Below are 24,314 nucleotides of genomic sequence, written 5' to 3'. Positions count from 1 at the left end.
AATTGTCCTCTTCCATGTCCTGTAGAATTGCAGTTGAAAATTCGAACCTTTTGTTGTGGTCGTCAGGACGCAATGCTTGCAATAACTGCAGTTTGTACGGCTTCATGTGCAGACGCTTACTCAGAACGCGCCATACCGTTGTTTTAGACATGTTTAGTTCGTGACTTGCCCGTGTCGTGGATTTTCTAGGGCTCCTTTCGTAAGCTGCACGGACACGCTCGACATTTTCATCCGATGTGCGTGGACGACCCGTGCTTTTTCGCTTGCAGATGCAACCATCTTCTACGAATCTGTGATGCCACTCATAAATTTGCTTATGACGAGGCGGCTGTTTGTTGAATTGACGGCGGAATGCACGTTGCACACCAACAATGGACTCTAACTTTGCAAATTGCAGCACACAAAATGATCGTTCCTGTGGTGTCGTCGCCATTTTCCTACAAACAAACGCCAACGCCACTGCGGATTTGCATGGAACTTCTGCGCGGACCATTGAAAAACTTTGAACCTTTCTCTGACAAGAAACGTTTGAATTGTGTTTCTATCATTTGTAGTTTTTGAGAAATAAATGTTTGAAATCTGCTCTTTCTTTTTGAAACGCCCTGTATTTCTCGTATTTTATTCCACCGTAGATGTCTGCTCTGGAATCCTGCAGTGGATACACACAGATTGTTCAGCTTCTGAAGAAACCCACTGTGAAAGCCTGACTGAATTTATTTGCTTCATTGCACACATTGTTACCCAGTTCACCAGAGCATTCCATTGGCTCACACTGTTCAGGTGCTGCAAGGAAGAATTTGTAAACCATTAGTATTGAAGACTTGTGAGCTAGCAGAAGATATCTTACAGGAATCAGTTTACTGCCTCAAGTCATGTTTCGTGGTGATGATGTAACGGCAGCTCTCCAGCAGGTATCTGAAAAGGACCACCTTCAGTTCCTGACACATAATATGAAGTATTTTACTGAGACCTGTAAATAATTCTTCTTAAACCCAACGTGACAGGGTCAAGGGAATCTGTAGTGTTTCTAATGTCTTCATCTGTGTAACAGAACAGCAGCAAAAAGTGTCAGATATTGCAAATGTTGTGAAAGAATTGCCGCTGGATATTAATTGTGACTTGATGTTGTACGAATGAAAGCTTCTCTGGTTGGAAACCAATGTTAAGTTTAAGCACAACACAATCTCTGGTTGACAGCTATTGGAATAAATTCATCAGTGTGAAATGTATGACAGAAGAACCAAAATACCACCAGACAAGTAAAGTGGTGAAAGTAGCTCTAGCTCTGTCTCAAGGGAATGCTGAGTTTCAAAGGCTTTTTCTACAACAAGAAGATATCTTACAGAGGACTGTGCACCCCTCTCAGAAAAACCTGTCAACCTAGAAGAAGAAAGAAAGAAGGAAAGGGGGAAAAAATATGAAGAGGAAAAAAAACATCTCAGGAGGAAAAAAGTCAGCAAAAACTTGCTGTGAAGAAATAGATGATTTCATCATATGAAGAAATATCCCAATAAAACAGCCACCAGGAAAAACTCATGGTAGCTAATAAGCTGACTCCTGAAGCTATTGAAAGATGTGAGGTTTCCTCATGGAAGGAAGGATTTCAAGAAGCAAGACTTACCTGGGCCATTTTGACAGGTGGTCTTCAGGTCCAGAAAGAATCTTGGAATCAGAAACAAGACAGAGATGTTCTCCACTCAGGAGTTAATAAAAGGAAAGGTTCTTTAACATTTTAAGAAAAAAATCAAAGAATGAAATGTGTTAATAACTCTAATGAAGTTTTCTGTGCAGTTGCATACTTATTTCTTTTTATCTGTTCTTACTTTTAGTACCAATATTAGAGTAGAATAGTTGCCACTCACCATATAGTGGAGATGCTGTCGCGATAGGCACAACAAAATGATTCATACAATTATAGCTTTCGGCCATTATCATACAATTATAGCTTTCGGCCATTAAGGCCTTTGGCAGCAATATACACACACACACACACACACACACACACACACACACTCCCGCAAATGCAATGTGCACACGTCTGCAGTCTCAGACAACTGAAACCACACTGTGTGTGTGTGTGTGTGTGTTGCTGATAAAGGCCTTAATGGCCAAAAGTTATAATTGCGTGAATCATTTTGTTGTGCCTATCACGACTCAGCATCTCCACTATATGGTGAGTGGCAACTTTCCTTCTCTAATATTGTTACATTCTATCCTGGATTTTGCCTTGGTTGACTTACTTTTAGTACATGTGTTTTGCTGCGATATAAAATGTTTGCTAATAAAAGTGGAAAGTTTGTAAACTGTACACAAATTATGTGATTATAAGTAAATAGTGGTCAAACCACATCCAAAGTCATGTCATTTATATCCATGAAGTACACTGAAATTTGATATTCATTTTATACAGTGAAAAAAAAGAAAGTAAAATAAGTTCGAAGCATGTTACTTTTGACAGATATTAGAATAAAGGTTTTCACAGGTAACTTGAGCATAACTTGTGGCCCTGTATAGACTTTAGTTCATGAAAATAGGATCACGGGAAAAAAGATATCCATACATTATAAAAATGAGGACATACTAGTGACGGAAAGTTTGGGGTAGGTGGCCTGTGTGGACGGCCGCGTTTCGCGATCAGGATTGTATCGTACAGTGAGCTGTTTTGAGTTGGGAAGCCACGCCTCGTCGCAGTTTCTGTTGCGACTCATCCAGAAGGGCATTGTGGCGATGTGCCTGGAGGCATAATGTTCTGCCGTTTGTATTACCGAGTTCCTTGGCGACTTGTGGTAAGATTGCTCTTTCCTTATGCATTGTAACACCCCCCTCCCCCCCCCCCCCCCGCCCCCCCCCCCCCCCCAAAGGGGACGTGGTGGTTTAAACTGTGGCAGTTTGTCTGTGAAACTGTGGCCTTTGGTATTCGAAGCTGCCGCAGGCAGACTATACTCTTGGTTGCTAGTATGTGCCGGTTGTTTGCTATTTATTTTGCTGCCCACAAGGTTGCATCGGCGAGATTGCCTCCTTGTAGAGTGACGCTCACTGTTTGGCAGTTTGAATCTGCCTGTGGTCGTGCGTGCGTGTGTGTGTGTGTGTGTGTGTGTGTGTGTGTGTGTGTGCACCGTTGTCAACTTGATCTGCAAGTTTGCATCTTGCGGATTCGTGTCGTGGCTTTCTTGTAGTGTTCCCCGAATTTTCCTGTTGTTGTTAACGTGCACCGTTGAATCACAATTTGTTTAACGGCAAGCATTAAGAGGAGCCTTTCGACAGAGTGATATTGAGTGTTCAATTAGCATACAGTTGAAATTACTGTTGTAACCAAACACGTCATTGCTCTGTGTTTATTAAATACTGTTGGCAAGATTACAACTTTTTGACAGAGTGCCATTGATTTTGCTGTTGTTAACATGCACCATTGAATAGCAATTCGTTTAATGGCAAGAAACTAGAGGAGCCTTTCGACAGAGCGCCGTTGAGTGCTCAATCAGCGTACAGTTGAAAATACTGTTATTACCAAATGTTTTACAGCCACTAGCAGTTGTAATCTCAGCTTGTGACTTGGTTGATTACATGGTTTTAGTTTTTTAATATATATATTGCTGTTTAAGCCCCTTTTATGTATGTGTATGTTGGGTCGCAGCAAGTCTGGTGACTGATTATTAGCGTTGTCAACAAGATAACATAGTTTTATATATATATTGCTGTTTAAACTTCCTTATTTTTAATGTATGTATATGCTGGCTCGTAGCAGGTCTGGCGACTAAGTACTACTGTTGTCAGTAACACCTGTTACTTGTTGCTTCAGTGATTATCTTGTTGTAGTCCTTTATCTATGTCTGTTAATATTTAAAAGGTTAAATAATTCTGGGCATTTAATAGTCTTGTCTGCAGCAGGTTTACCTGGTAGTTTACAGCCATCAGCTCTAGTATTCTGGGCTTGTTGCTTGTTCATTACATTTTTCTAGTTTTATGTACATATGTACTGTTTAAATGTTTTATATATCTGTGTGTGTGTGTGTGTGTGTGTGTGGTGTGTGTGTGTGTGTGTGTGTGTGTTTAGTTGCAACAGGTCTGAGAATTAACCTATCATTATCGAACATTCTTCCGACTTAAGGTTTGGGAAGACAAGAAACGTCTGTATTTATGATCATTGCAGGGCCGACATTGGTTTCCGATGTTCCACATCCAACCGTGATCCTGTACCCCATACCTTGGGCGCGTATTTGGGTTGAGAGAGTTGCCTACTCTGAGGCATGCCACTCGCTATCTCTGCCGGAGCCTGTATTGCACAATCCCCTGGAACCAGGCCTAGCCCTCCCACTTTCACTCCTACTTGACAATAAATCCAGACTTGAGTAGGACCATATCACATGTGTTTCACATCTCCTCTGAAACCACTGAACTGATACCAACCATACTTGACGCATGGTGCAGGGAATGGCAATTGAATCTCAATGTAGACAAGTGTAATGTGCTGCGAATACATAGAAAGAAAGATCCTTTATCATTTAGATACAACATAGCAGGTCAGCAACTGGAAGCAGTTAATTCCATAAATTATCTGGGAGTAGGCATTAGGAGTGATTTAAAATGGAATGATCACATAAAGTTGATCGTCGGTAAAGCAGATGCCAGACTGAGATTCATTGGAAGAATCCTAAGGAAATGCAGTCCAAAAACAATGGAAGTAGGTTACAGTACACTTGTTCGCCCACTGCTTGAATATTGCTCGCCACAAGTGTGGGATCCGTACCAGATAGGGTTGATAGAAGAGATAGAGAAGATCCAACGGAGAGCAGCGCGCTTCATTACAGGATCATTTAGTAATCGCGAAAGCGTTACGGAGATGATAGATAAACTCCAGTGGAAGACTCTGCAGGAGAGACGCTCAGTAGCTCGGTACGGGCTTCTGTTGAAGTTTCGAGAACATACCTTCACCGAGGAGTCAAGCAGTATATTGCTTCCTCCTACGTATATCTCGCGAAGAGACCATGAGGATAAAATCAGAGAGATTAGAGCCCACACAGAGGCATACCGACAATCTTTCTTTCCAAGAACAATACGAGACTGGAATAGAAGGGAGAACCGATAGAGGTACTCAAGGTACCCTCCACTTGCGGAGCATGGATGTAGATGTAGATACTTGGTACACACATCACGTAATGTTTGGAAAGAATCACTGTGGGGGTATGAACCGCCTACCTATCAAAGGGAGGGTGTGAAAAAGAAGTTTAGGCCACAACACATAAATATCAGGTTTTTTTCATTCAGTATTTGAGAATGAGAGCATTTAGTGACCTGCAACAAACTATACACGCAACTTAAAACTCTTACAAAACTGTTTCTCATTTACAACACCCACAAATTGATGAAAGGTAAAAAGTTTATCACTTACTACTTTTTTGCTGTTCATGCAGTGAAATTGTCACATCAGCCATGATATTTTAATTTATTACTTCTTTACTACTAGCTGTATTCACACACCTTTTGCAGGCAGTGTTCAATATACCATTTAATGTACCTGCAAAATTATATTATTGTACAACATATAGTTCAGTATCCATGACATCATAAACACTGAGATGCAAGGAAGACTACATCATGTGTCATGTTAAAATTTATTATCACTAACCCGCTGAACCAATTTCAATGAAATTTGGTAAGGAGATAGCTTGAACAATGAGGAAGAACGTAAGCTATGTTAGAAAGTGTGTAGTATGAGGTAGTTAATGCCTTCAAGAATATTACATGAATTAGGGAAAAACATTTATTCTTTGTGAAAATGTTTTTATTGGTTGATATGTTGTAGGTGGTAACATTCAAAGTAATTAATACAATGCTTATACAATCTTCAGTGTGTTTAATCCATAGTTCTACATTGTTTGTTGCATAATCTAAATGGTTTATAATATATAGCTGCATCAGTGGCATAATGCTTGGATGCATGATGCATTGCATGTTGTGGCAACTTGAGATAGGGGAGAGTAGGTCGCAGAACACTAGCTTTGCTTATCTGAACAGGCAGACACGTGAGGGCAGCAGATGTCATTAAATGTACAATCACTTACTTATCACCATCACTCATCATTACAAAGCTACTGATATGTGGGTGCAGCCATGGGTAACAGCTTGTAGTGAATAAAGTTAGCCACTTTTTGGCCAAATTTTTTTTTATTTCATCACCTTTTTCACATAAAAAATGGTTGGCAGCCCTGTCTTTGTGTTTTGTTGCTATTAAACATTAATTTGCTGTCTGTGCTGATGTTACTGACCACACTATTAGTTGAATAATTTATATTACTATGTTTCTCACAATAATGCTTGTATCATCTCATCCTTGTTTGTTGACATTGAAGGACAACCTTCGGGTTTCTACTTCTCAGCTATTCAGTGAACCATTGTTGAGCTTTTCCCCTAATCTCATAATGTTCCAGCATCTGCAAAAGTATTACTTGGTACACACAATCAAATGTTTTTGTTAAATCAAAGAAAATACTTACTGTCCTCAGTCTACTGTTTAACCCTGCTAGTGCCTCATACACAAGAATATATTACGTTTTCTGTGGATGCTCCTTTCCTGAAGCCAAAGTGCGAGTCTGACAGCAAATTGTGTGTACTGTGATGTGCTACTCCTGTCCGGTGCATTGTTTTCTCAAAGGTTTTGGAAATGCTAGTACCAAAGACATTGGTCAATAATTGTCTACATTCACCCTTTTGATAAAGTGATTTCATTGCCGAGTATTTCAGATTGCCTGGAAATTGACTTCACATGAAAGAGAGACAGTGCTGGTGACAGTACAGAAAAAATGTATGATCTTCATAATCATACTTGAAATTTCATCATAGCAATGTGAACATATACTCTTTAATGATGTAGTAATTGATTCAATTTCATCTTTGCTTGTTTCCTGTAGCTGGGTGTTTTATAGTTACCTTGGAACACCAGCTTTCAATAGTGCTGCATATTTACCTGTACAAAAAAATTTGATTTAACTTGCTGATCATTGACAAAAAGTGATTGTTAAATATTTTGCGTATCTCGGGTGGATCACTAACAGAAACCCAAGAAGGATGTAACATATTGATTACCCACGTTCTGACTAGATATCTCTTTCACAATTGACCATATGGTTTTGATTTTGTTCTGAGAACTTTCTACTCTCTAGGGTAAAGCATTGTTTTATTGTATCCGATAACATTTTGCAGCGCTTTGCATTATTATCTGCAGTAACATTTTGTTACTGAACTCTGATTGTGCTTATTGTGACACAGCTCCTCTTTCCTCCTACTTGTTATGCCATGAATTATACATAGTTGCTTAATAAAAACTCCATATCTGCGTGCAATTCTTTTTAAAGGGAAAGAGCTATCAAAGACAGTGATAAAGGTTTGAAGAACTGTATTGTATTTGTCATCCAAGGTGTCTATCCAAGGTGTCTATAATTTAGACACCTATATATCTATACATCTATAATTTAGACTTCTTGCCAAGTTTACCCTTCAGGATCGGCTTTAAATGTGTGTTTTTTCAGTAATGGATTGAAGTTATAGCATTGTTGAATTTTCATTATTGATCTTTGTGCTTAAGAAACAGGAAACACATAATTTATATCCACAGCAAGTGTTGTTTTAGCTGCAATGGCTGACATTTGGATTTAATATTACTTGCTTTATATTACAGATGGGAGTGTGTAAAAAGTCTCCAAGCCCACAAGAACCTATTCCAGTTGATGGACAGTCTCCTCCAAAGAAGCAACGTACTGTGCAGCAATCTCAGTCTCCACCATTACCATCAACCCCTCTTGCCCTGACACCAACATCGAGAACAACAACAGAGCGATTACGGCGACAGTCAGCGTCATCTGCAGAAGCCTGGGAGCAACATCAGCAAACGAATGAACCTGAATGTCCCCCAAAAGTGATACCAAAACTTGAATCGAGAGACAGTGAATCTGAAAGCCTTGCCTCACCTCTGCTTTCAATTGATGAACCACATGAGGAAAGCACTGATGGATCTCTCGGAGGACTTCAGGATTTAAAGAGTTCCCAATCAAAAGCAGTGGCATCTGATACAGGCCAAATTAAAGGTAGGCATAGTGATAGTTCTATTATATCAGTATTATTTTATAAGTTAACATATACAGTGCCCTTTGGCAGGTGCTGATCACATCTTGTGAAGACATCTATTTCAGTATTGTGTAAATGTAGTTGTGAGTCTACTGTTCTTTCCCATTTGATACATTATAGAAGCCAAACTGAGATTACCCTTGTGTAATAACTATTAAGCATATAATGGAAGGTCCAAGTTGGAATATCAACATTATTGGGAAGAGGATACCCACTGTAAAGATGACACGTTGTATTTGTTGACGGGCACAAGAAGAAGACTGTGGCACACTTAGCTTTCAGCCAAAGCCTTCTTCAGAAAAGAAAACACACATGACTGCCATCTATGGCAGGTCAGAGCAGAATGCAGCTGTCATGTTGAACAAAAGCAACAATCTGGAATGGGGCAGGGAAGGGGGAGGAATAGCAGGGAACAGGTGGGAGGGCGGGAGGCATGCTGTTTGTCTGAAAATACAGGGACTAGATCATGGCATGACGAAGAGTGCCAGGCGCAGCACTGGGAGACTGTGGGGCAGAAAGTGACACACAGTGAGGGTGAGGGGACATGTGAAAAATCGCGGAAACTGGTGAGTGGAGGGTGTGGGGCAGTAGGTTACTGTAGCCTCAACCTGCGATAATCTAGTGTCCCCACACCCTCCACCCAACGGTTCCTGCCCCCCTATGTCGTATCACCACCCCCTTTTCACATGTCCCCTCACTCTCATTGTGTACTGCGCTCTACCCCACAGCCTCCTAATACTCTGCCTGGCAGTCTTGTCATTCCATCATCTAGTCCTTGCATGCTCCACCACACAGAACTCTTCTCCCCACCACCCTTACCCTGCTTATCCCTACCCCTCCCTCTGCCCTTTCCTGTCACACTCCAGATTGCTGCTTTTGTTCAACATGACGGTTGCATTCCGGTCTGAGCTGCTGGAGACAGCAGTCATGTGTGCATGGGGTGTGCTTGCTTGTGTGGATGTGTGTGGGTTTTCTTTTTTGAAGAAGGCTTTGACCGAAAGCTAAATGTGTAACAGTCTTTCTGTTGTGCCTGTCTGCAATTCAATGTGTCATCTTTACACTGCGGTCGCAGGTCCGAATCCTGCCTCGGGCATGGATGTGTGTGCTGTCCTTAGGTTAGTTAGGTTTAATTAGTTCTAAGTTCTAGGCGACTGGTGACCTCAGAAGTTAAGTCGCATAGTGCTCAGAGCCATTTGTCATCTCTACATTGAGTCGCAATCTATCGTTTTCCTAATATTGTTGTTAAGCTTGTAAGTTATATCATCTCTCCAGTGTTAACTGTTGTTTAAACAAGTGGAATTAACGAAATAATACAAAGTTCTGGTAGAATGTAAATAATTTGGAATGAAGATAATCACTCAAAAAAATAGTAGAGGCAATGAGTCATTGACAGGCACATAAAAAAGATTAATAACCTTGCTAGCCTTCAGACAATCCTTTTTCAAGGTAGAGTACACACAGGCATGTGAGCACGCACAAATAGCGCTCATGCGCCCCCCCGACACACACACACACACACACACACACCACACACACACACACACACTCTCTCTCTCTCTCTCTCTCTCTCTCTCTCTCTCTCTCTCTCTCTCTCTCTCTCTCTCTCTCCTACCTGTGCAGTTGCCTATTCATTGTGGTCTGATATCACCATGGCATGTTTAATATTCCCACGTTTCACTGGAAGGCAGAGAAATAATGATTGTATATGACTATTTGGTACTGTGTAGCTATTATCTAATTACATTTCATAATTTCCGTGTTAGAAGAAAGAAAGAGTTGTTGTTGTTGTTGTTGTTGTTCATGATGATGATGACAATGAGTGCAACTACAACAATGGTGAGTGGCTGTTCAGGGCACTAAGTGGCGAGGTCGTTAGTTCCCAAAAAGTTGTTACGACAGTGTTGGCTAGGAGACCCCGAGGCGTAAGTTTAACCACCTAATCAGAAAGGATTTTATCCTTCTACACATCGTGGCCTCTTTCCTCATACTGTGGAATAGTAGTGTCCTAAGTATATCTGTTGAGTGTAGGAATTCTAAAGAATGTATATAGTATGGCACCGTCTTTGTGTTGTATGAAAATGAGAGAAGGGAGAGGATGAAATCCGGTGCCAACACAAAACCTACTCTTAAATAGCACAAAGCAGGGTGCCGAGTTTAAACTCTCCATCTGACGCATGGATTACCTTCAATAGTGTCACGTACCCTCACTTCACAAGATACTTGGAGAGGATTGGATTTTAATGAAGGACTTTGGCTCAGAGTTTGGTGTTTAGGAACTTCACACCACCTAATCTTCTGCCCTTGCTGGCCAGATACTTGGATTAAAAGTTTCTTCCACCATCCGGAAGTGAACCATTTACCTCCAAGTCAGATCCCACCACAAAGGTGTGTGCTAGCGACCTTGGATCTGGGGGAGAGTTACAAGTGTTTCTCCTGGAGCATGTCCTGTCAATCAGACGTTATCAATACAATAGTGGAAAATTCTGTGTGAAATATAAATAATAGTCCATGGAAACAAACAGTCACCACATTGAAATAGCATTAATCAGCAAACATTTACACCATGTGATATATTCACAAGATATAGTTAGGGCACAACAGCAGACCACCTCTCTCCTTCCCCATCCCTGTCACCCCCCTCCTTCCCTACCTTTTTTGGCTGAGTAATTCAATACAGTTGTTCAGGTAATGGAGTCACATGCAGGAGAAATGGTGTTTAAATCCCCATCCACCCATCAAGATTTAGGTTTTGTGTGTATTGCCACATTGAATTGGGTGAATACCAGTGTGCTCTCTCTCTCTCTCTCTCTCTCTCTCTCTCTCTCTCTCTCTCTCTCTCTCTCTCTCTCTCTCTCTCTCTCCCTCCCCCCTCTCTCTCTCCCCCCCCCCTCCCCCCCTCTCTTTCTGTTGGTGTGTGCATGTGCGTGCGCACGCGCGTGTGCGCGCATGCACTGTTATCCCCTTTCCCCTCCCACCTCCAACAGAACAAAGTTTACGTTGAAAGCTAGTTTTTATATTAATATAAAACTCAACATTTTTTCCACAGAGCTAGAGTTTTTTTTTTCAGATGTAGACGTGTTGCTTATCACATAATTGTTGAGTGACAAGATTTGCTTTATGTGACAGTGACATCTACTAGAATGTTAAATCGCCTATGGTGGTGCAAAGAGGTAATTGTCTCCATTCCACAACATCTGTCTAGGGATGAAGCTGGACAGCACATTGAGGCACACTTTGCACAGAGAAACTGACTCACATTTACGTATACTTGGCTGCCATCACTCATTACAGTGCCACACTAAGATAACTGCCTCTAGTCTACAGTTCTCTGGCCACAAATGCCCAGGAAAACAGTCATTTGAACGAAAATATTTGGGAATGATTTCTCTGCAAGAACATGTGCAGTAAGAGTGTGCTTAGGTTAATGCTGCAGGACGCTCTGAACACAAGAACAAATGACTAGTCTCTCCTTTAAGTGGGACAATACTTTTGAGGATTCTGGTCAAGTACAACTACTGGGCTCCACTGGACGTCTGATCAGCTTGGCAAAGGAATCTCTGCCAATGCTTATGCTTGTGGATACATTCATTGTGAACTGACCAAACATAGGGTTATCTTCTGCATGACTGGTTAAAATGTATGTATTTGGTGAGATTGGCCACTACAGAAAGAATGAGGATGTGCATTAGACTTTGGTATTATGCAGAATGAAAAATTTTTGAGACGTTGTGTGGTTAATAAAAATAAAAACTAATAGTGATCTCATTAATTGAGGTGGTAGTTGTGAGATGAATATTGCATGGAACTTAATATTGGTGGCAGTGTGCCACAAGTGTAACTGCCAACAGGCATTTTAGGGCTGTTATGACAATTCGACTAAAGACTCAAGGACTTCGACTACAGCCTCTTCTCGTTCCACCGACTCACATGGTCCAAGGTGGTGGGAGAAGGGGTGCATCACTTGAAGTATATCTGTAGCTTCAGTGGAGGATCCTGTTGTCTCTAATTGTTGTGAATCTAATGAAACCCTCTTGCCCTTTCAGTTACATCATTTGACTTTAAATCTGAGAACTTCTACTAGTTCAACTCTGGGAAATCCAGCACCAACACTGATCCACTATCAGGCCTCAGGGGGAAAACACTGCCACAAGATCCTACTGTCAACAGTGTGACAATTGATGGTGATACATGACAGCAGCTACAGTAAAACTGCTAATAAGATTCTGAACTTGACATGAAGTATACACAGGATAGTCATAAAGTTTCATTATCACCTCAAAAAAGTGATTCTGTTATTATTATTATTATTATTATTATTACCATTATCATCATCATCATCATCATCATCCCCCAATGACTTTTCTGCTTTCCTAGTCCACATCGAACTTCCTGTGCTACCGTATCATAGCACATTACTAGAGGAGCTGAAACCAAATGTGGCAGATCATCTCTGCTTTATCAGTGGGCTGTGCTATTTTGTTGTGGCTCCTCTTGTGATGTGCTATGGTACTGTGATGCAGCGGTGTCATTGTGTACCAGTACTGCAGACTCACAAATCAACAAAAGGAAAATTAATAATAAACTTTTATTTTTTCGAGGTGATAATTAAAACTTTACGACTACTTATTGTATATATGGATTGTTCAAAACTTATTCAAATGTAGATGTTGGCTTGTTCACCTATAGTGACAGATGATCACATTTTTCTCTGACAGAAACAATATCAGTGTCAATTTAAGCACTGACTCTGGTGGCAGCAGGCTCCTATTTAGAATGTATGTTGTGTTCGAGATTTGTTCTACGTTATCTAAAAACTGTCAACATAAGGTAAACCTTCAAGAGTATAGTAAGAATAATAAATACAATAGTTCTTATTATATTGAAGTTTCGCATTGGTCTGAATGATGTTTGGATCACTGTTACTGTTACTCTCAAACTTACATTGTTGTGTACCAAAATGATGTTCCTATAAATCGTAACACTGTGAAAGAATATCTGGTAAGGATTAATAGTTATTCAAAACAAAGAGGAAAACAGATTTTTAGATTGTCAGCAATTCATAAGGGAAGTGATGTTTACTTGCCTCATTATTTTCTCTTCTTTATGACACTAAGCTAATTTTCTCTGCTCCTTGCACCCTTGTCTGACAAGATATTATTATGTTTTAATGGTACTTCAGGTGGTTCTAAGGTGTGAAATATTGCCATTTCATGATCCATTTGCACATATACTTAAGGAGGACAATTTGATGAGGACTCTATAAGCTACTTTTGGTGAATATTGGGCACTTCAGCCTCTACTGCATGCATGTTCACTTGACACGTTACCTATCATACATGTATAATATTAAGTGAAATTTTTGTTAACTTGTTTGTTGTACTCGTTGTGCTTCACAGTTTATATTTTGTGGACTCATTTGTGGACTGTGTATAGAGCACCCCCAAGAACATATAAAGGCTCTCCTTGATTTTGTGCTGAAGATTTAGAGGCTCTGATTGTAATACGTAGAGATTTCACACTATGCTGCAGTCTCAAAGCCAGATATCATGTACAGTTCTTCTTTGTAATTTTATATGTATTGTTGTAAACACGTGTGTGGTATAAAATGTATTCCAGTAATGTGTATCAATTCCATTTCAGACATTAACGTATTTATATGTCAGCCTGAAATACAAAATCACTTCAAATGAACATTGAAATTGTCATTAGGGAGGCAACTCACAGTACCATGTCTGTGGAACATAGCACCCAGTCATTTCAGATGTGGGTTATGGTGCTCTAGAAGCATGCTGAAAATTGTGTGAAAAGATAAGAAAATAGTTGATCCTCCCCAGAATCTGTGAAGAGAGGAACATGTGAAAAACATTGATAAGAAGAAAGGACAGAATGATAGGACATCCGTTAAGACGTCAGGAAAGAACATTTATGATACTAGAGGGAGCTGTAGTGAGTAAAAATGGTAGGGAAAGATAGAGATTGGAATAACCCAACAAAGCGTGACATTGTAGGGTGCAAGTGCTCCTCTGAGTTGAAGAGGTTGGCACAAGAAAGCAATTAGTGTTGAGCCACATCGAACATTGCAGAAGACTGATGAGTACAAAAAGGCGCTCTTCCTTGCATGCTTGCCAGAAGGAATCCATTGTTCTTTGTCGCCTCCCCAATGCTTGTACCAGATTAAATAGTAATTTTATTTTATGTAATGAACTAACACAAATTTGCGGAACCTAATAGACAACAGTTCACATCCTGGTGGAATTTTCCCTCCTTATATTTATCCATGTTAAGCATCGTCTTCTGGATTTTTTGCCTCAAATATTGGTTGACAGCTCTCGGATTGTTGAACTGGTTCTCTGTGAAAGTGGTTTTTGTTCTCTGATGTAACATTTTAAACTACTTTCGGGGTGGGGTATGGTAGTTAGGGTTGGGGTGTCTCTGATTGCTTGCTGTGTCAGCTGCCTTGGTCATGTGCCTTTTACTCTGTTTTCATTGGTTTTGGATGCAGTTAGTCCTTTTTTCTGCCGCTTGCTATTTTCTATTTTAGGGGTAGCATTTTGACGAATAGGTAGTGCTGTTTTCCTATTTAACACTTTAATTATAATGAATCAATGTTGGAGCAGCTGTGGGAGGGATGCCCCTGTAACATGCAGAGCCACTGGGTATATTCACCTGGCCCCACACTCTTACTGACCTAATTATTTCTCTCTTTTTTGTTGTTGCCATTCCAACTTAAGTCCATTACGCTTTTAACCTTCTCACTTTTACTACTATTGATCTGCTGGCTAGAAGGCATTAGGCATTTTTCACTCTGTGACCGTCTTCGCCCTTAATCATTTTGGTAGGAGGTCTGATGTGGGTAGGATTCTCTTGCCACAGATGTACCCAGGGAGACCTCTCATGTGCTCTGACATGTAGTGGTCCGCCTGATATACTTTACTTCTCTTTAAATTACTTCACAGCTTTGGCACCAGTATCACTTTCAGTGCCTCAGTTTTGTCACTCCTACAAACTTTCATAATATCATCAAATTTGTGGCTGCTGTCTCTAGCTCCAGATACCCAACTATAATTCTGCCCAGGCGGACTACTTCCACGGTGCAATGCATGTACGTTTCTAGGAACCATTCGTCTGGATAACAGCGTATCTGGTCACAACCATCGACCTGGTGTAAAAAGGAATGTGATTCATCTGACCAGGCAACAGATTTTAATTCATCCACGTTCCAGTTTCAATCATTCCATGTCCACTGCAGTTCTGATTGGTGATGCCATTGGGTCATCATGAGAACACATAGGGATCGTCTGTTGCAGAGCCCCATGTTCATTATGGGCATTGAATGGTGTGCTCTGAAACACTGGTTGCGCGCAGCAGCATTGAACTCAGTCACTAGATTTGCCACGGATCGCTGCCTGTCCTGGTTTGCAAAGTGGGCAAGCCTCCTAGCTTCATGTTCTATGATGCATAGTTGTTCAGTACCTTGTCACTTACTTGTGGTTTCACAGTCTTTTAACCAGTTACCAAAGACAGTTAACAACTTTGCTGTTTCAGAGATGCTTGTTCTCAGGTGTCAAGTCATAACAAATTGCCTTTTGTCGTAGTCACGTATGTCAGGGGATTGCCCCATCTGTGGTCCATAATATTGCTAGAGTGATTCCAAATTCATCTCTGCTTCATTTGTATACTTTACTTACCACTTCACATATTCGCAGAGCCACCATGTGGTATTCAGTCATGTTGAGGACAGTAGTAAGAATACAGGGTGACACAGAAAAACAGAAACATTTCCACAATCCAATAAAATTAGAAGTGGTGAAGGAAGGAAATTGCATTCATAGTAATTGAAACCTTACAACTTTGCTATTTACGAAACATTGATGGCATTTATCATTTTTTAAAAATTACATCCTTTAGATGGCGTTCTCCTGTACGAATACATTCGTGAAATCTGCTGTTGAGATTCCTCAATGACCGCTGTAATACCTCAGCTGGGATACTGTGAATTTCACCCTGAATCCTCTGTTGTAACTCATCCAAGGTTCTTGGTCGAGTCATGTAGACTTTGCTCTTGAGGTAGCTCCACAAGAAAAAATCAGAAACGGATAAATCTGGCAATCTAGGGGGAAAGGGATTGTTACCAAATCATGAGATCACATGGTTACCAAACAATTCTCACACATATGCCATTGATTGCCTTGCAGTGTGTTATGTCTCTCCATCCTGTTGAAACAAGGCTTCTTGGACGTTAGGAAAGTTGTTCAATGTAGGTGTAACAAAAGTTTATAACATTCCACATAATGATTGGCATTGACGGCTATTGTGTTTCACTGTTCATTTGCAAAAAAATATGGTCCAATAATCGCATGTGATGAAACACCGCACCATACTGTCACTTTACTAGCATGTAAAGGGTGCTTATAAATGTCATTAGGACTTGTGTTTGCCCAGTAATGGTGGCTCTGTTTATTCACATAACCTGTAAGATGAAAATTTGTTTCATCTGACATCCACAACTTGTTCAGAAATACATTGTCATTGTTTATTTTTGTCATCATTTGTTGACAGAATCCTAATCGTAACCGGTAATCATTGTCCTTCAATTGTTGTACCATCTGTAGTTTGTACAGATGAAATTTTAAATCAAGATGAAGAATTCTGAGAACACTCTTCTGGGACATTTCAACCACTGCTGCTTGCTTATGAATTGAACACCGTGGGCTCCCCAAGACAGACTCGCGTACAACATCAATGTTTGCTGAAGAACGCACACTTATTGACCGTCCTCTTGGTTTCTTATAGAGGGCAGATCCAGTCTCTTGAAAGTTAATAATCCAACATTTTGACGCGTGTTTTGACGGAACGGCATCATGACGTCCTAAATTATATAAATGTCGAAACACCCTCTGTGTCGCTACCAAACTATTGTTGTTTTATAAAACATTTTTATAGCTAACGCACCCTGTTGTACATTCCACTGATCCATGATTGCTGAAATGGTGGACTGTTTACTCGCTAACTGTCATGAACACGCAGTGCTGCCACCTGCCCATCGCTGGCACTGCTTATTTCAAACATTCCCGTTGTTCTGTATCACTGTATTTTTGCTCATCAGTGTATATGATAATACTGAATAAAAATCTATCACTGTATCTAAAGAGATCCCAGTTGTCAGCATTCCAGCCCTTAGGGTACCACTCCAGTATAAATACGACTCTCAGTCTATTACTGTTAATGGTGCTTTAGGGGTCAATAGACAAGTAGTTCATCTATGGCACATTGATCACGTGTGTTGTAGGATGTCCGGTACCTGTGTCCATGTGGAAGGCACATAAGCAATTGTCTTGTGTAATGTTTAGTGCAAGATATGCCCTTAACATCTGCTGTTAGCTGCATGCTCCTTGGATCGTAATAACTCTCACTATGGTATGCATACAGTGCTTCACACTAAGCTATGTTCTATACCTCTCCCTCTCCCCCCAATACATGTACACACACACACACACACACACACACACACACACACACACACACACAAATTACACATTCAGAAATTCTTCTTTGGATTAAGAGTTGTTGTGAAGATGTGATTTACTTTTTGTTTGAAGTTAATTTGTTTATCCATTAAGTTCTTTAGATCGCTGGGTAGGTGATGAAAGATTTTGTAGTTAAGTACCGCACTCCTTTCTGTGCCACGCTAAAGCTGAGGAGTGATGGATAGTGTAAATCATTTGTCCTTTTATGTATTTACGAAATTACTGTTTTAAACTGTGATTAAATGTTGACAACCGACTTTCTAAAGGAGTAAGTTAGTTAGACTTGGTCAGTGAAAGTCATACTGAAGTCAATGCTTGCTCTCCTATATAATCCAGTAATGGATCATTGAGACATCAGAATAGTTAGACTAAGGCAGCCCTGTAGTCCTGAACTCATAGGAGGCTGCAGAGCACTATTGCTTTCCTCTGTCACTGTTGACCTTAGTGATCCAACAGCCCTCACTAAAAGCTATGTTTCATTTCACTATGCTGTGCTAACACTGCTAAAACAAATGATGAAGCACTTTCTGATCAGTTGCATGCACTACCTCTGTTTATCTCTTCTGCATTTTTGCTTGCTCAGTATGAAGCATAAATGCTTACAGGCCTGTATCATTAACATAGACACGCAGCAAAATTTTGGAACATATATTGTAGTAGAACATTTTGGATTACCTCTAAGAGAACAGTCTATTGACACACAGTCAACACGGATTTAAAAAACATCTTTTGTGGAGAACACAACAAGCTCTATACTCACACGAAGTGTTGAGTGCTATTGACAAGGATTTCAAATTGATTTCTACAAGGTTTTGGCACTGTATCTCACAAGTGGCTTGTAATGAGATTGCGTGCTTATGGAATATCATGTCAGTTATGCGACTGGATTTGTGATTTCCTGTCAGAGAGATCACAGCTCGTAGTAATTGATGGGAAGTCATCGAGTAAGACAGAAGTGATTTCTGACGTTTCCCAAGGTAGTGCTGTAGGCCTCTGCTGTTCCTTATCTGTACAGACAATTTAGGGGTCAATCTGAGCAACCGTCTTAATTATTTGCAGATGATGCTGCTGTTTATCATCAAGTAAAGTCATCAGAAGATCAAAACAAATTGCAAAATGATTTAGAAAAGATATCTGCATGGTGTGAAAGTTGGCAATATGAAAATTGTGAGGTCATCCACATGAGTGCTAAAAGGAATCGGTAAAAACTTTGGCTACGCAATAAATCAGTTAAATGTAAAGGCCATAAATTCATCTAAATATCTAGAAATTACAATTACGAACAACTTAAATGGGAAAGAACTCATAGAAAATGTTTTGGAGAAGGCAGACCAAAGGCTGCAATTTATTGGCAGAACACTTACAAGGGAACCTCCCCATCCCACCCCCCTCAGATTTAGTTATAAGTTGGCAAAGTGGATAGGCCTTGAAAAACTGAACACAGATCAATCGAGAAAACAGGAAGTAGTTGTGTGGAATTACGAAAAAAATAAGCAAAATATACAAACTGAGTAGTCCATGTGGAAGATAGGCAACATAAAGGATAGAGTGAGCTAAGGAGCACCGTGGTCCAATGGTTAGCGTGAGCAGCTGCGGAACGAGAGGTCCTGGGTTCAAGTCTTCTCATGAGTGAAAGGTTTAATTTTTTATTTTCAGACAATTATTATCTGTCCATCTGTCCGCCTGATGTGAGGTAACTGTGCCGTAGTATGGAGACGCTACACCTAAACAAACATCGAAACACATGATGTCAGTAGACTATAGCGCACGGAAGAGAGAGTATTCCTGCTAATGAGGCTCCCTGTCTAGCAGTTGACTGTTCGCTACTTTGGACGAGAGTGCATTAAGTACGTGAGATGTGTTCTGTGGGCAGTATGAATACAGCAAATATAGCTCGCAACTTTAATAACAATCGCACGATTTTGTGGTGCGGTCGCAAAACACAGACACCAAACTTATTACAGTGAACAGAGATGTCAATGAACGAACGGACGGATCATAACTTTGCGAAAATAAAGAAAGTTAAACTTTTCACTCGAGGGAAGGCTTGAACCAAGGCCCTCTCGTTCCACAGCTGCTCACGCTAACCACGAGACCACGGCGCTACTTGGCTCACACTATCCTTGATGTTGCATATCTTGCGCATGGACTACTCAGTTTGTATATTTTACTTATTTTTTTCATAGTTCCACACAACTTCTTCCTGTTTTCTCGATTGATCTGTGTTCAGTTTTTCAAGGCCTATCCACTGTGCCAACTTATAACTAAATCCAATGGGGGTGTGATGGGAAGGTTCCCTTGTTAGAAGAAGCAACAGATCTACTAAAGAGAGTGTCTACTTGACACACTCTTTTGGACTACTGCTTCACAGTGCAGGATCCTTACCGGATAGGATTAATGGAGTACATTGAGGGAGTTCAAAGAAGATTTTATATTATTGAGAAATAGGAAAGAGAGAGTCACAGACATAATATAGGATTTGGAGTGTACATCATTAAAACAAAGGTGTTTCACATTGTGACAGGATCTTCTCATGAAATTTCAATCACCAACTTTTTCCTCCAATTGAAAATATTTTGTTGATGCCGATCTACATAGGGTGAAATGATCATTATAATAAAATAAGGGAAATCAGAGCTTGCACGGAAAGGTATAGATGTTAAATTTTTCCATGTACTCTTTGAGAATAAGATAATAGAGAACTATTGTGAAGGTGGTTCAAAGCACCCTCTGCCAAGCACTTAAGTGTTATTTGCGAAGTATCCATCTAGATGTAGATGTAAATGTAGATGTACATCTTGGGGCCACAGTGTGTGTGAGAGAGACGAAACTTGCTTCTTGTATACAACTTCTTTTCATGTGGCAACCTGTGTGCAGATTTGGAATGAAACTTGCTTCTTCCGTTCCTATCAACCAGCCTTCCCCTACTGTAATACATTGTTCAGTAAAAAGTGCCCACAAGGTAATAATTCCCATTAAGAGCTAATTCTGGCATTTTGTTGTGCTCATTCAGTTTACAAACCGTCTGTGTTGGGCACTTATACCACTGTGGAGGCTTGCTCAATTTATTGTATTATGAGGCAGTTAATATACTCTGGTGTACATTTGAAAGATTACAGATAATTTTTTAATGCTTAGGTTGTTGCAGGAGTACACTTAGGAGAAAAAAAGACATGGATAATCTTCAGTAGTTTACTTCTTGCCTTTATGACATTGCTTTGTGGGAAATAACGTCTTATATCCTCTCAAATGTCTCTCTGCTCATGGATTGGCTCATGTTTTGACAGGAGTATGGCTGACTTGACAGATAGCAATGCGTGGTTGATAAAATGGAGAATCTTTCTCTCATGCTTTCCCTTCCAGCCACCCAGAAAGGTCTGAACCATTCTGACTCACCTTGTGATTCTTAAGGAGGTGCCTTTCAAGAATTTGTGAATGGAACCCAAAATGGAACATCATTTCAGCCCTTGTAATGGGACAGGGAATAAATTGGCCATGATCTAGTCAAATGAATCATCTCAGCATTTACAAACAATTTAGTCAATCAGGATTTTTATCTTGCTCCTCCTTACTATGAGTCCATTGACTTAAACATCTCTGTTGATCTAAAGATCAAGATAAATATTATGTCACCTGCTGCAGGAGACATCATCAGAGGCAGTGGAGAGATGTCATTCTTAGTTTCTTATAAACACTGTGAAGTATTATTCTACTGGACTGAAGTAGATCCTAAAGCTTATTTGTCAAATGAGTTAAGGCTGATTGCCTTTCATAACACCAAGTCCCACAATTTTTGTACTTTGTGTCATTCCCCCTTCCAATTGAAGTTGTTCTCATATTTTAGAATTTCTATGGCTATACATTTTATCGTAGTGATGATTAGACCTGGACAGAACTTTAATTTTGGCAAACAATCCTGTTGGCAGAACATCTGCAACTCAGCATTATAGCAGAGGCTGAAAATACTGCTTCAGTTATAAATTATTTTATTTTCACCCAACCAGTTTTGGACTGTTACAAGCTCATCCTCAGGTGTCGTAGCTGTGCTGTGGTCCCCAACCGCCGTGTGTACCACGCACGATGTGCTGCCTATGAGTGCAGAACGGGGAACTACAGCACAGCTACGACACCTGAGGATGGGCTTGTAACAGTCCGAAACCGGTTGTGTGAAAGTAAAGTAATTTACAACTGAAGCGGTATTTTCAACCTCTGCTTTAATTTTGGCAAATTGTATCTTGTGTTCACCTTGATCATTTGTGACTGCAAACTTATATAATACTTTTTGTTTCAAGTATCATACTTGCTCCAAAATAAATTTTGCCAAAATTTGAATATTTGTTCAGATAGTTTTCACACAAGATTTGATATACTCTTTCCACGCTGAGACTGAGATTGTCTTTCACAAGCCATGTTGTTGTGGACTTCAGTCCAGAGAATGGTTTGATGCAGCTCTCCTTTCTACTCTATCCTGTGCAAGCCTCTTCATCTCTGAGTAACTACTGCAGCCTACATCTTTATGAATCTGCTTAATGTATTCATTTCTTGGTCTCCCTCTACGATTTTTTCCCTCCACGCTGCCCTACAATACTAAATTGGTGATCCCTTGATGCGTCAGAGCCAGTCCTATCAACCAATCCCTTCTTCTAGTCAAGTTGTGCTACAAATTCCTCTTCTCCCCAATTTTATTCAGTACCTCCTCATTAGTTATGTGATCTACCCATCTAATCTTCAGCATTCTGCTATAGCACCACGTTTTGAAAGCTTCTATTCTCTTCTTGTCTAAATATCATCCATGTTTCACTTTCACACATAGCTATGCTCCATACAAATACTTTCAGAAAGGATTTCCTGACACTATAATCAATGTTAACAAATTTCTCTTCTTTAGAAACACTTTCTTTGCCATCAGAAATGCTTTTCTTGCCATAGCCAGTCTAAATTTTATATCCTGTCTACTTTGACCATCATCAGTTATTTTGCTTCCCAGATAGCAAACTCATCTACTACTTTAAGTTTCTCATTTCCTAACCTAATTCCCTTAGCATCATCTGATTTATTTCAACTACATTCCATTATCTTCATTTTGCTTTTGTTGATGTTCATCTTATATCCTCCTTTCAAGACACTGTACATTTCGTTCAACTGCTCTTCCAGGTCCTTTTATGTCTCTGACAGAAATACGATGTCGTCAGCAAACCTCAAAGCTTTTTATTTCTTCTCTGTGGATTTTAATTCGGACTCCTAATTTTTCTTTCGTTTCCTTTACAACTCGCTCAATATACAGATTGAGTAACATTGGGGGTAGGCTACAACGCTGCCTCACTCCCTTCTCAATCACTGCTTCCGTTTCGTGCCCCTCGACTCTTATAACTGCCATTTGGTTTCTGTAAAAATTGTAAATAGCTTTTTGCTCCCTGTATTTTACCCCTTCCACCTTCAGAATTTGAAAGAGAGAATTCCAGTCAACATTGTCAAAAGTTTTCTCTGAGTCTACAAATGTTAGAAATGTGGGTTTTACTTTCCTTAATCTTTCTTCTAAGGTAAGTTGTAGGTTCAGTATTGCCTGGTGTGTTCCAACATATTTATGGAATCCAAACTAATCTTCACCGAGGTCAGCTTCTACCAGTTTTTCCATTCAACTGTAAAGAATTCATGTTAGTATTTTGCAGCTGTGACTTATTAAACTGATAGTTCGGTAATTTTCACACCTGTCAACATCTGCTGTCTTTGGGATTGGAATTATTATATTCTTCTTGAAGTCTGAGGGTATTTCACCTCTCTCATAAATCTTGCTCACCAAATGGAAGAGTTTTGTCATGTCTGGCTCACCCAAGGCTAACAGTATTTCTAATGGAATGTCGTTTACTCCTGGGGCCTTGTTTCGACGTAGATCTTTCAGTGCTCTGTCAAATTCTTCATGCAGTATCATGCCTCATGTCTAATCCTCATCTATGAAGTACATCACCCTTCTAGGATTGGTTTTTCATCTGATAGTTCCCTTTTCTCCAAAGGTTCCTTTAATTTTCCTGTAAACAGTATCTATCTTATCCCTAGTGATATATGCTTCTACATCCTTACATTTGTCCTCTAGCCATCCCTGCTTAGCCATTTTGCACTTTCTCTCAGTCTGATTTTTGAGACGTTTGTATTCCTTTTCGCCTGCTTCATTTACTTAATTTTTATATTTTCTCCTTTCATCAGTTAAATTCAGTATCTTTCCTGTTACCCAATGATTTCCACTAGCCCCTGTCTTTTCACCTACTTGATCCTCTGCTACCTTCACTATGTTATCTCTCAAAGCTACCCATTCTTTTTCTGTTGTATTTCTTTGCCCAGTTCTTGTCAGTTGTTCCCTAATGCTTTCTCTGAAACTCTCTACAAGCTCTGGTTCTTTGTTTATCCAGGTCCCATATTTTTAAATTCCTACCTTATTCTCAGTTTCTTCAGTTTTAATTTACAGTCCATAACCAATGTGGTCAGAGTCCGCATCAGCCCCTGGAAATGTCTTAAAATGTAAAATCTGGTTCCTAAATCTCTGTTTTACCATTATATAATGTACCTGAAACCTACCTGTGTCTCCAAGCTTCCTCCACGTATGCAACCTTCTTTCATGATTCTTTAACCAAGTGTTAGCTATGATTAAGTTGTGCTCTGTGAAAAATTCTG

At 40.0% G+C, this 24,314-nt stretch overlaps 1 protein-coding gene across 2 annotated transcripts in view; it reads left to right on the top strand.

The window, feature by feature from the left end:
* The window catches only part of LOC124775034 (protein tramtrack, beta isoform-like), a 197,684-nt gene that overhangs the window by 80,684 nt on the left and 92,686 nt on the right, over positions 1-24,314 (top strand). For both annotated transcript variants that reach the window (XM_047249805.1, XM_047249804.1), the window contains exon 4: positions 7,676-8,081. In XM_047249805.1, the coding sequence (XP_047105761.1) occupies positions 7,676-8,081 (406 nt within the window). The remainder of the gene's footprint in view (positions 1-7,675; positions 8,082-24,314) is intronic.

Source organism: Schistocerca piceifrons, chromosome 2 (assembly GCF_021461385.2).
Source record: "Schistocerca piceifrons isolate TAMUIC-IGC-003096 chromosome 2, iqSchPice1.1, whole genome shotgun sequence".
NCBI classification, from domain to species: Eukaryota; Metazoa; Arthropoda; class Insecta; order Orthoptera; family Acrididae; genus Schistocerca; species Schistocerca piceifrons.
Note: the sequence above shows the minus strand (reverse complement) of the source record. Positions and strands in the feature narration are given on the sequence as shown.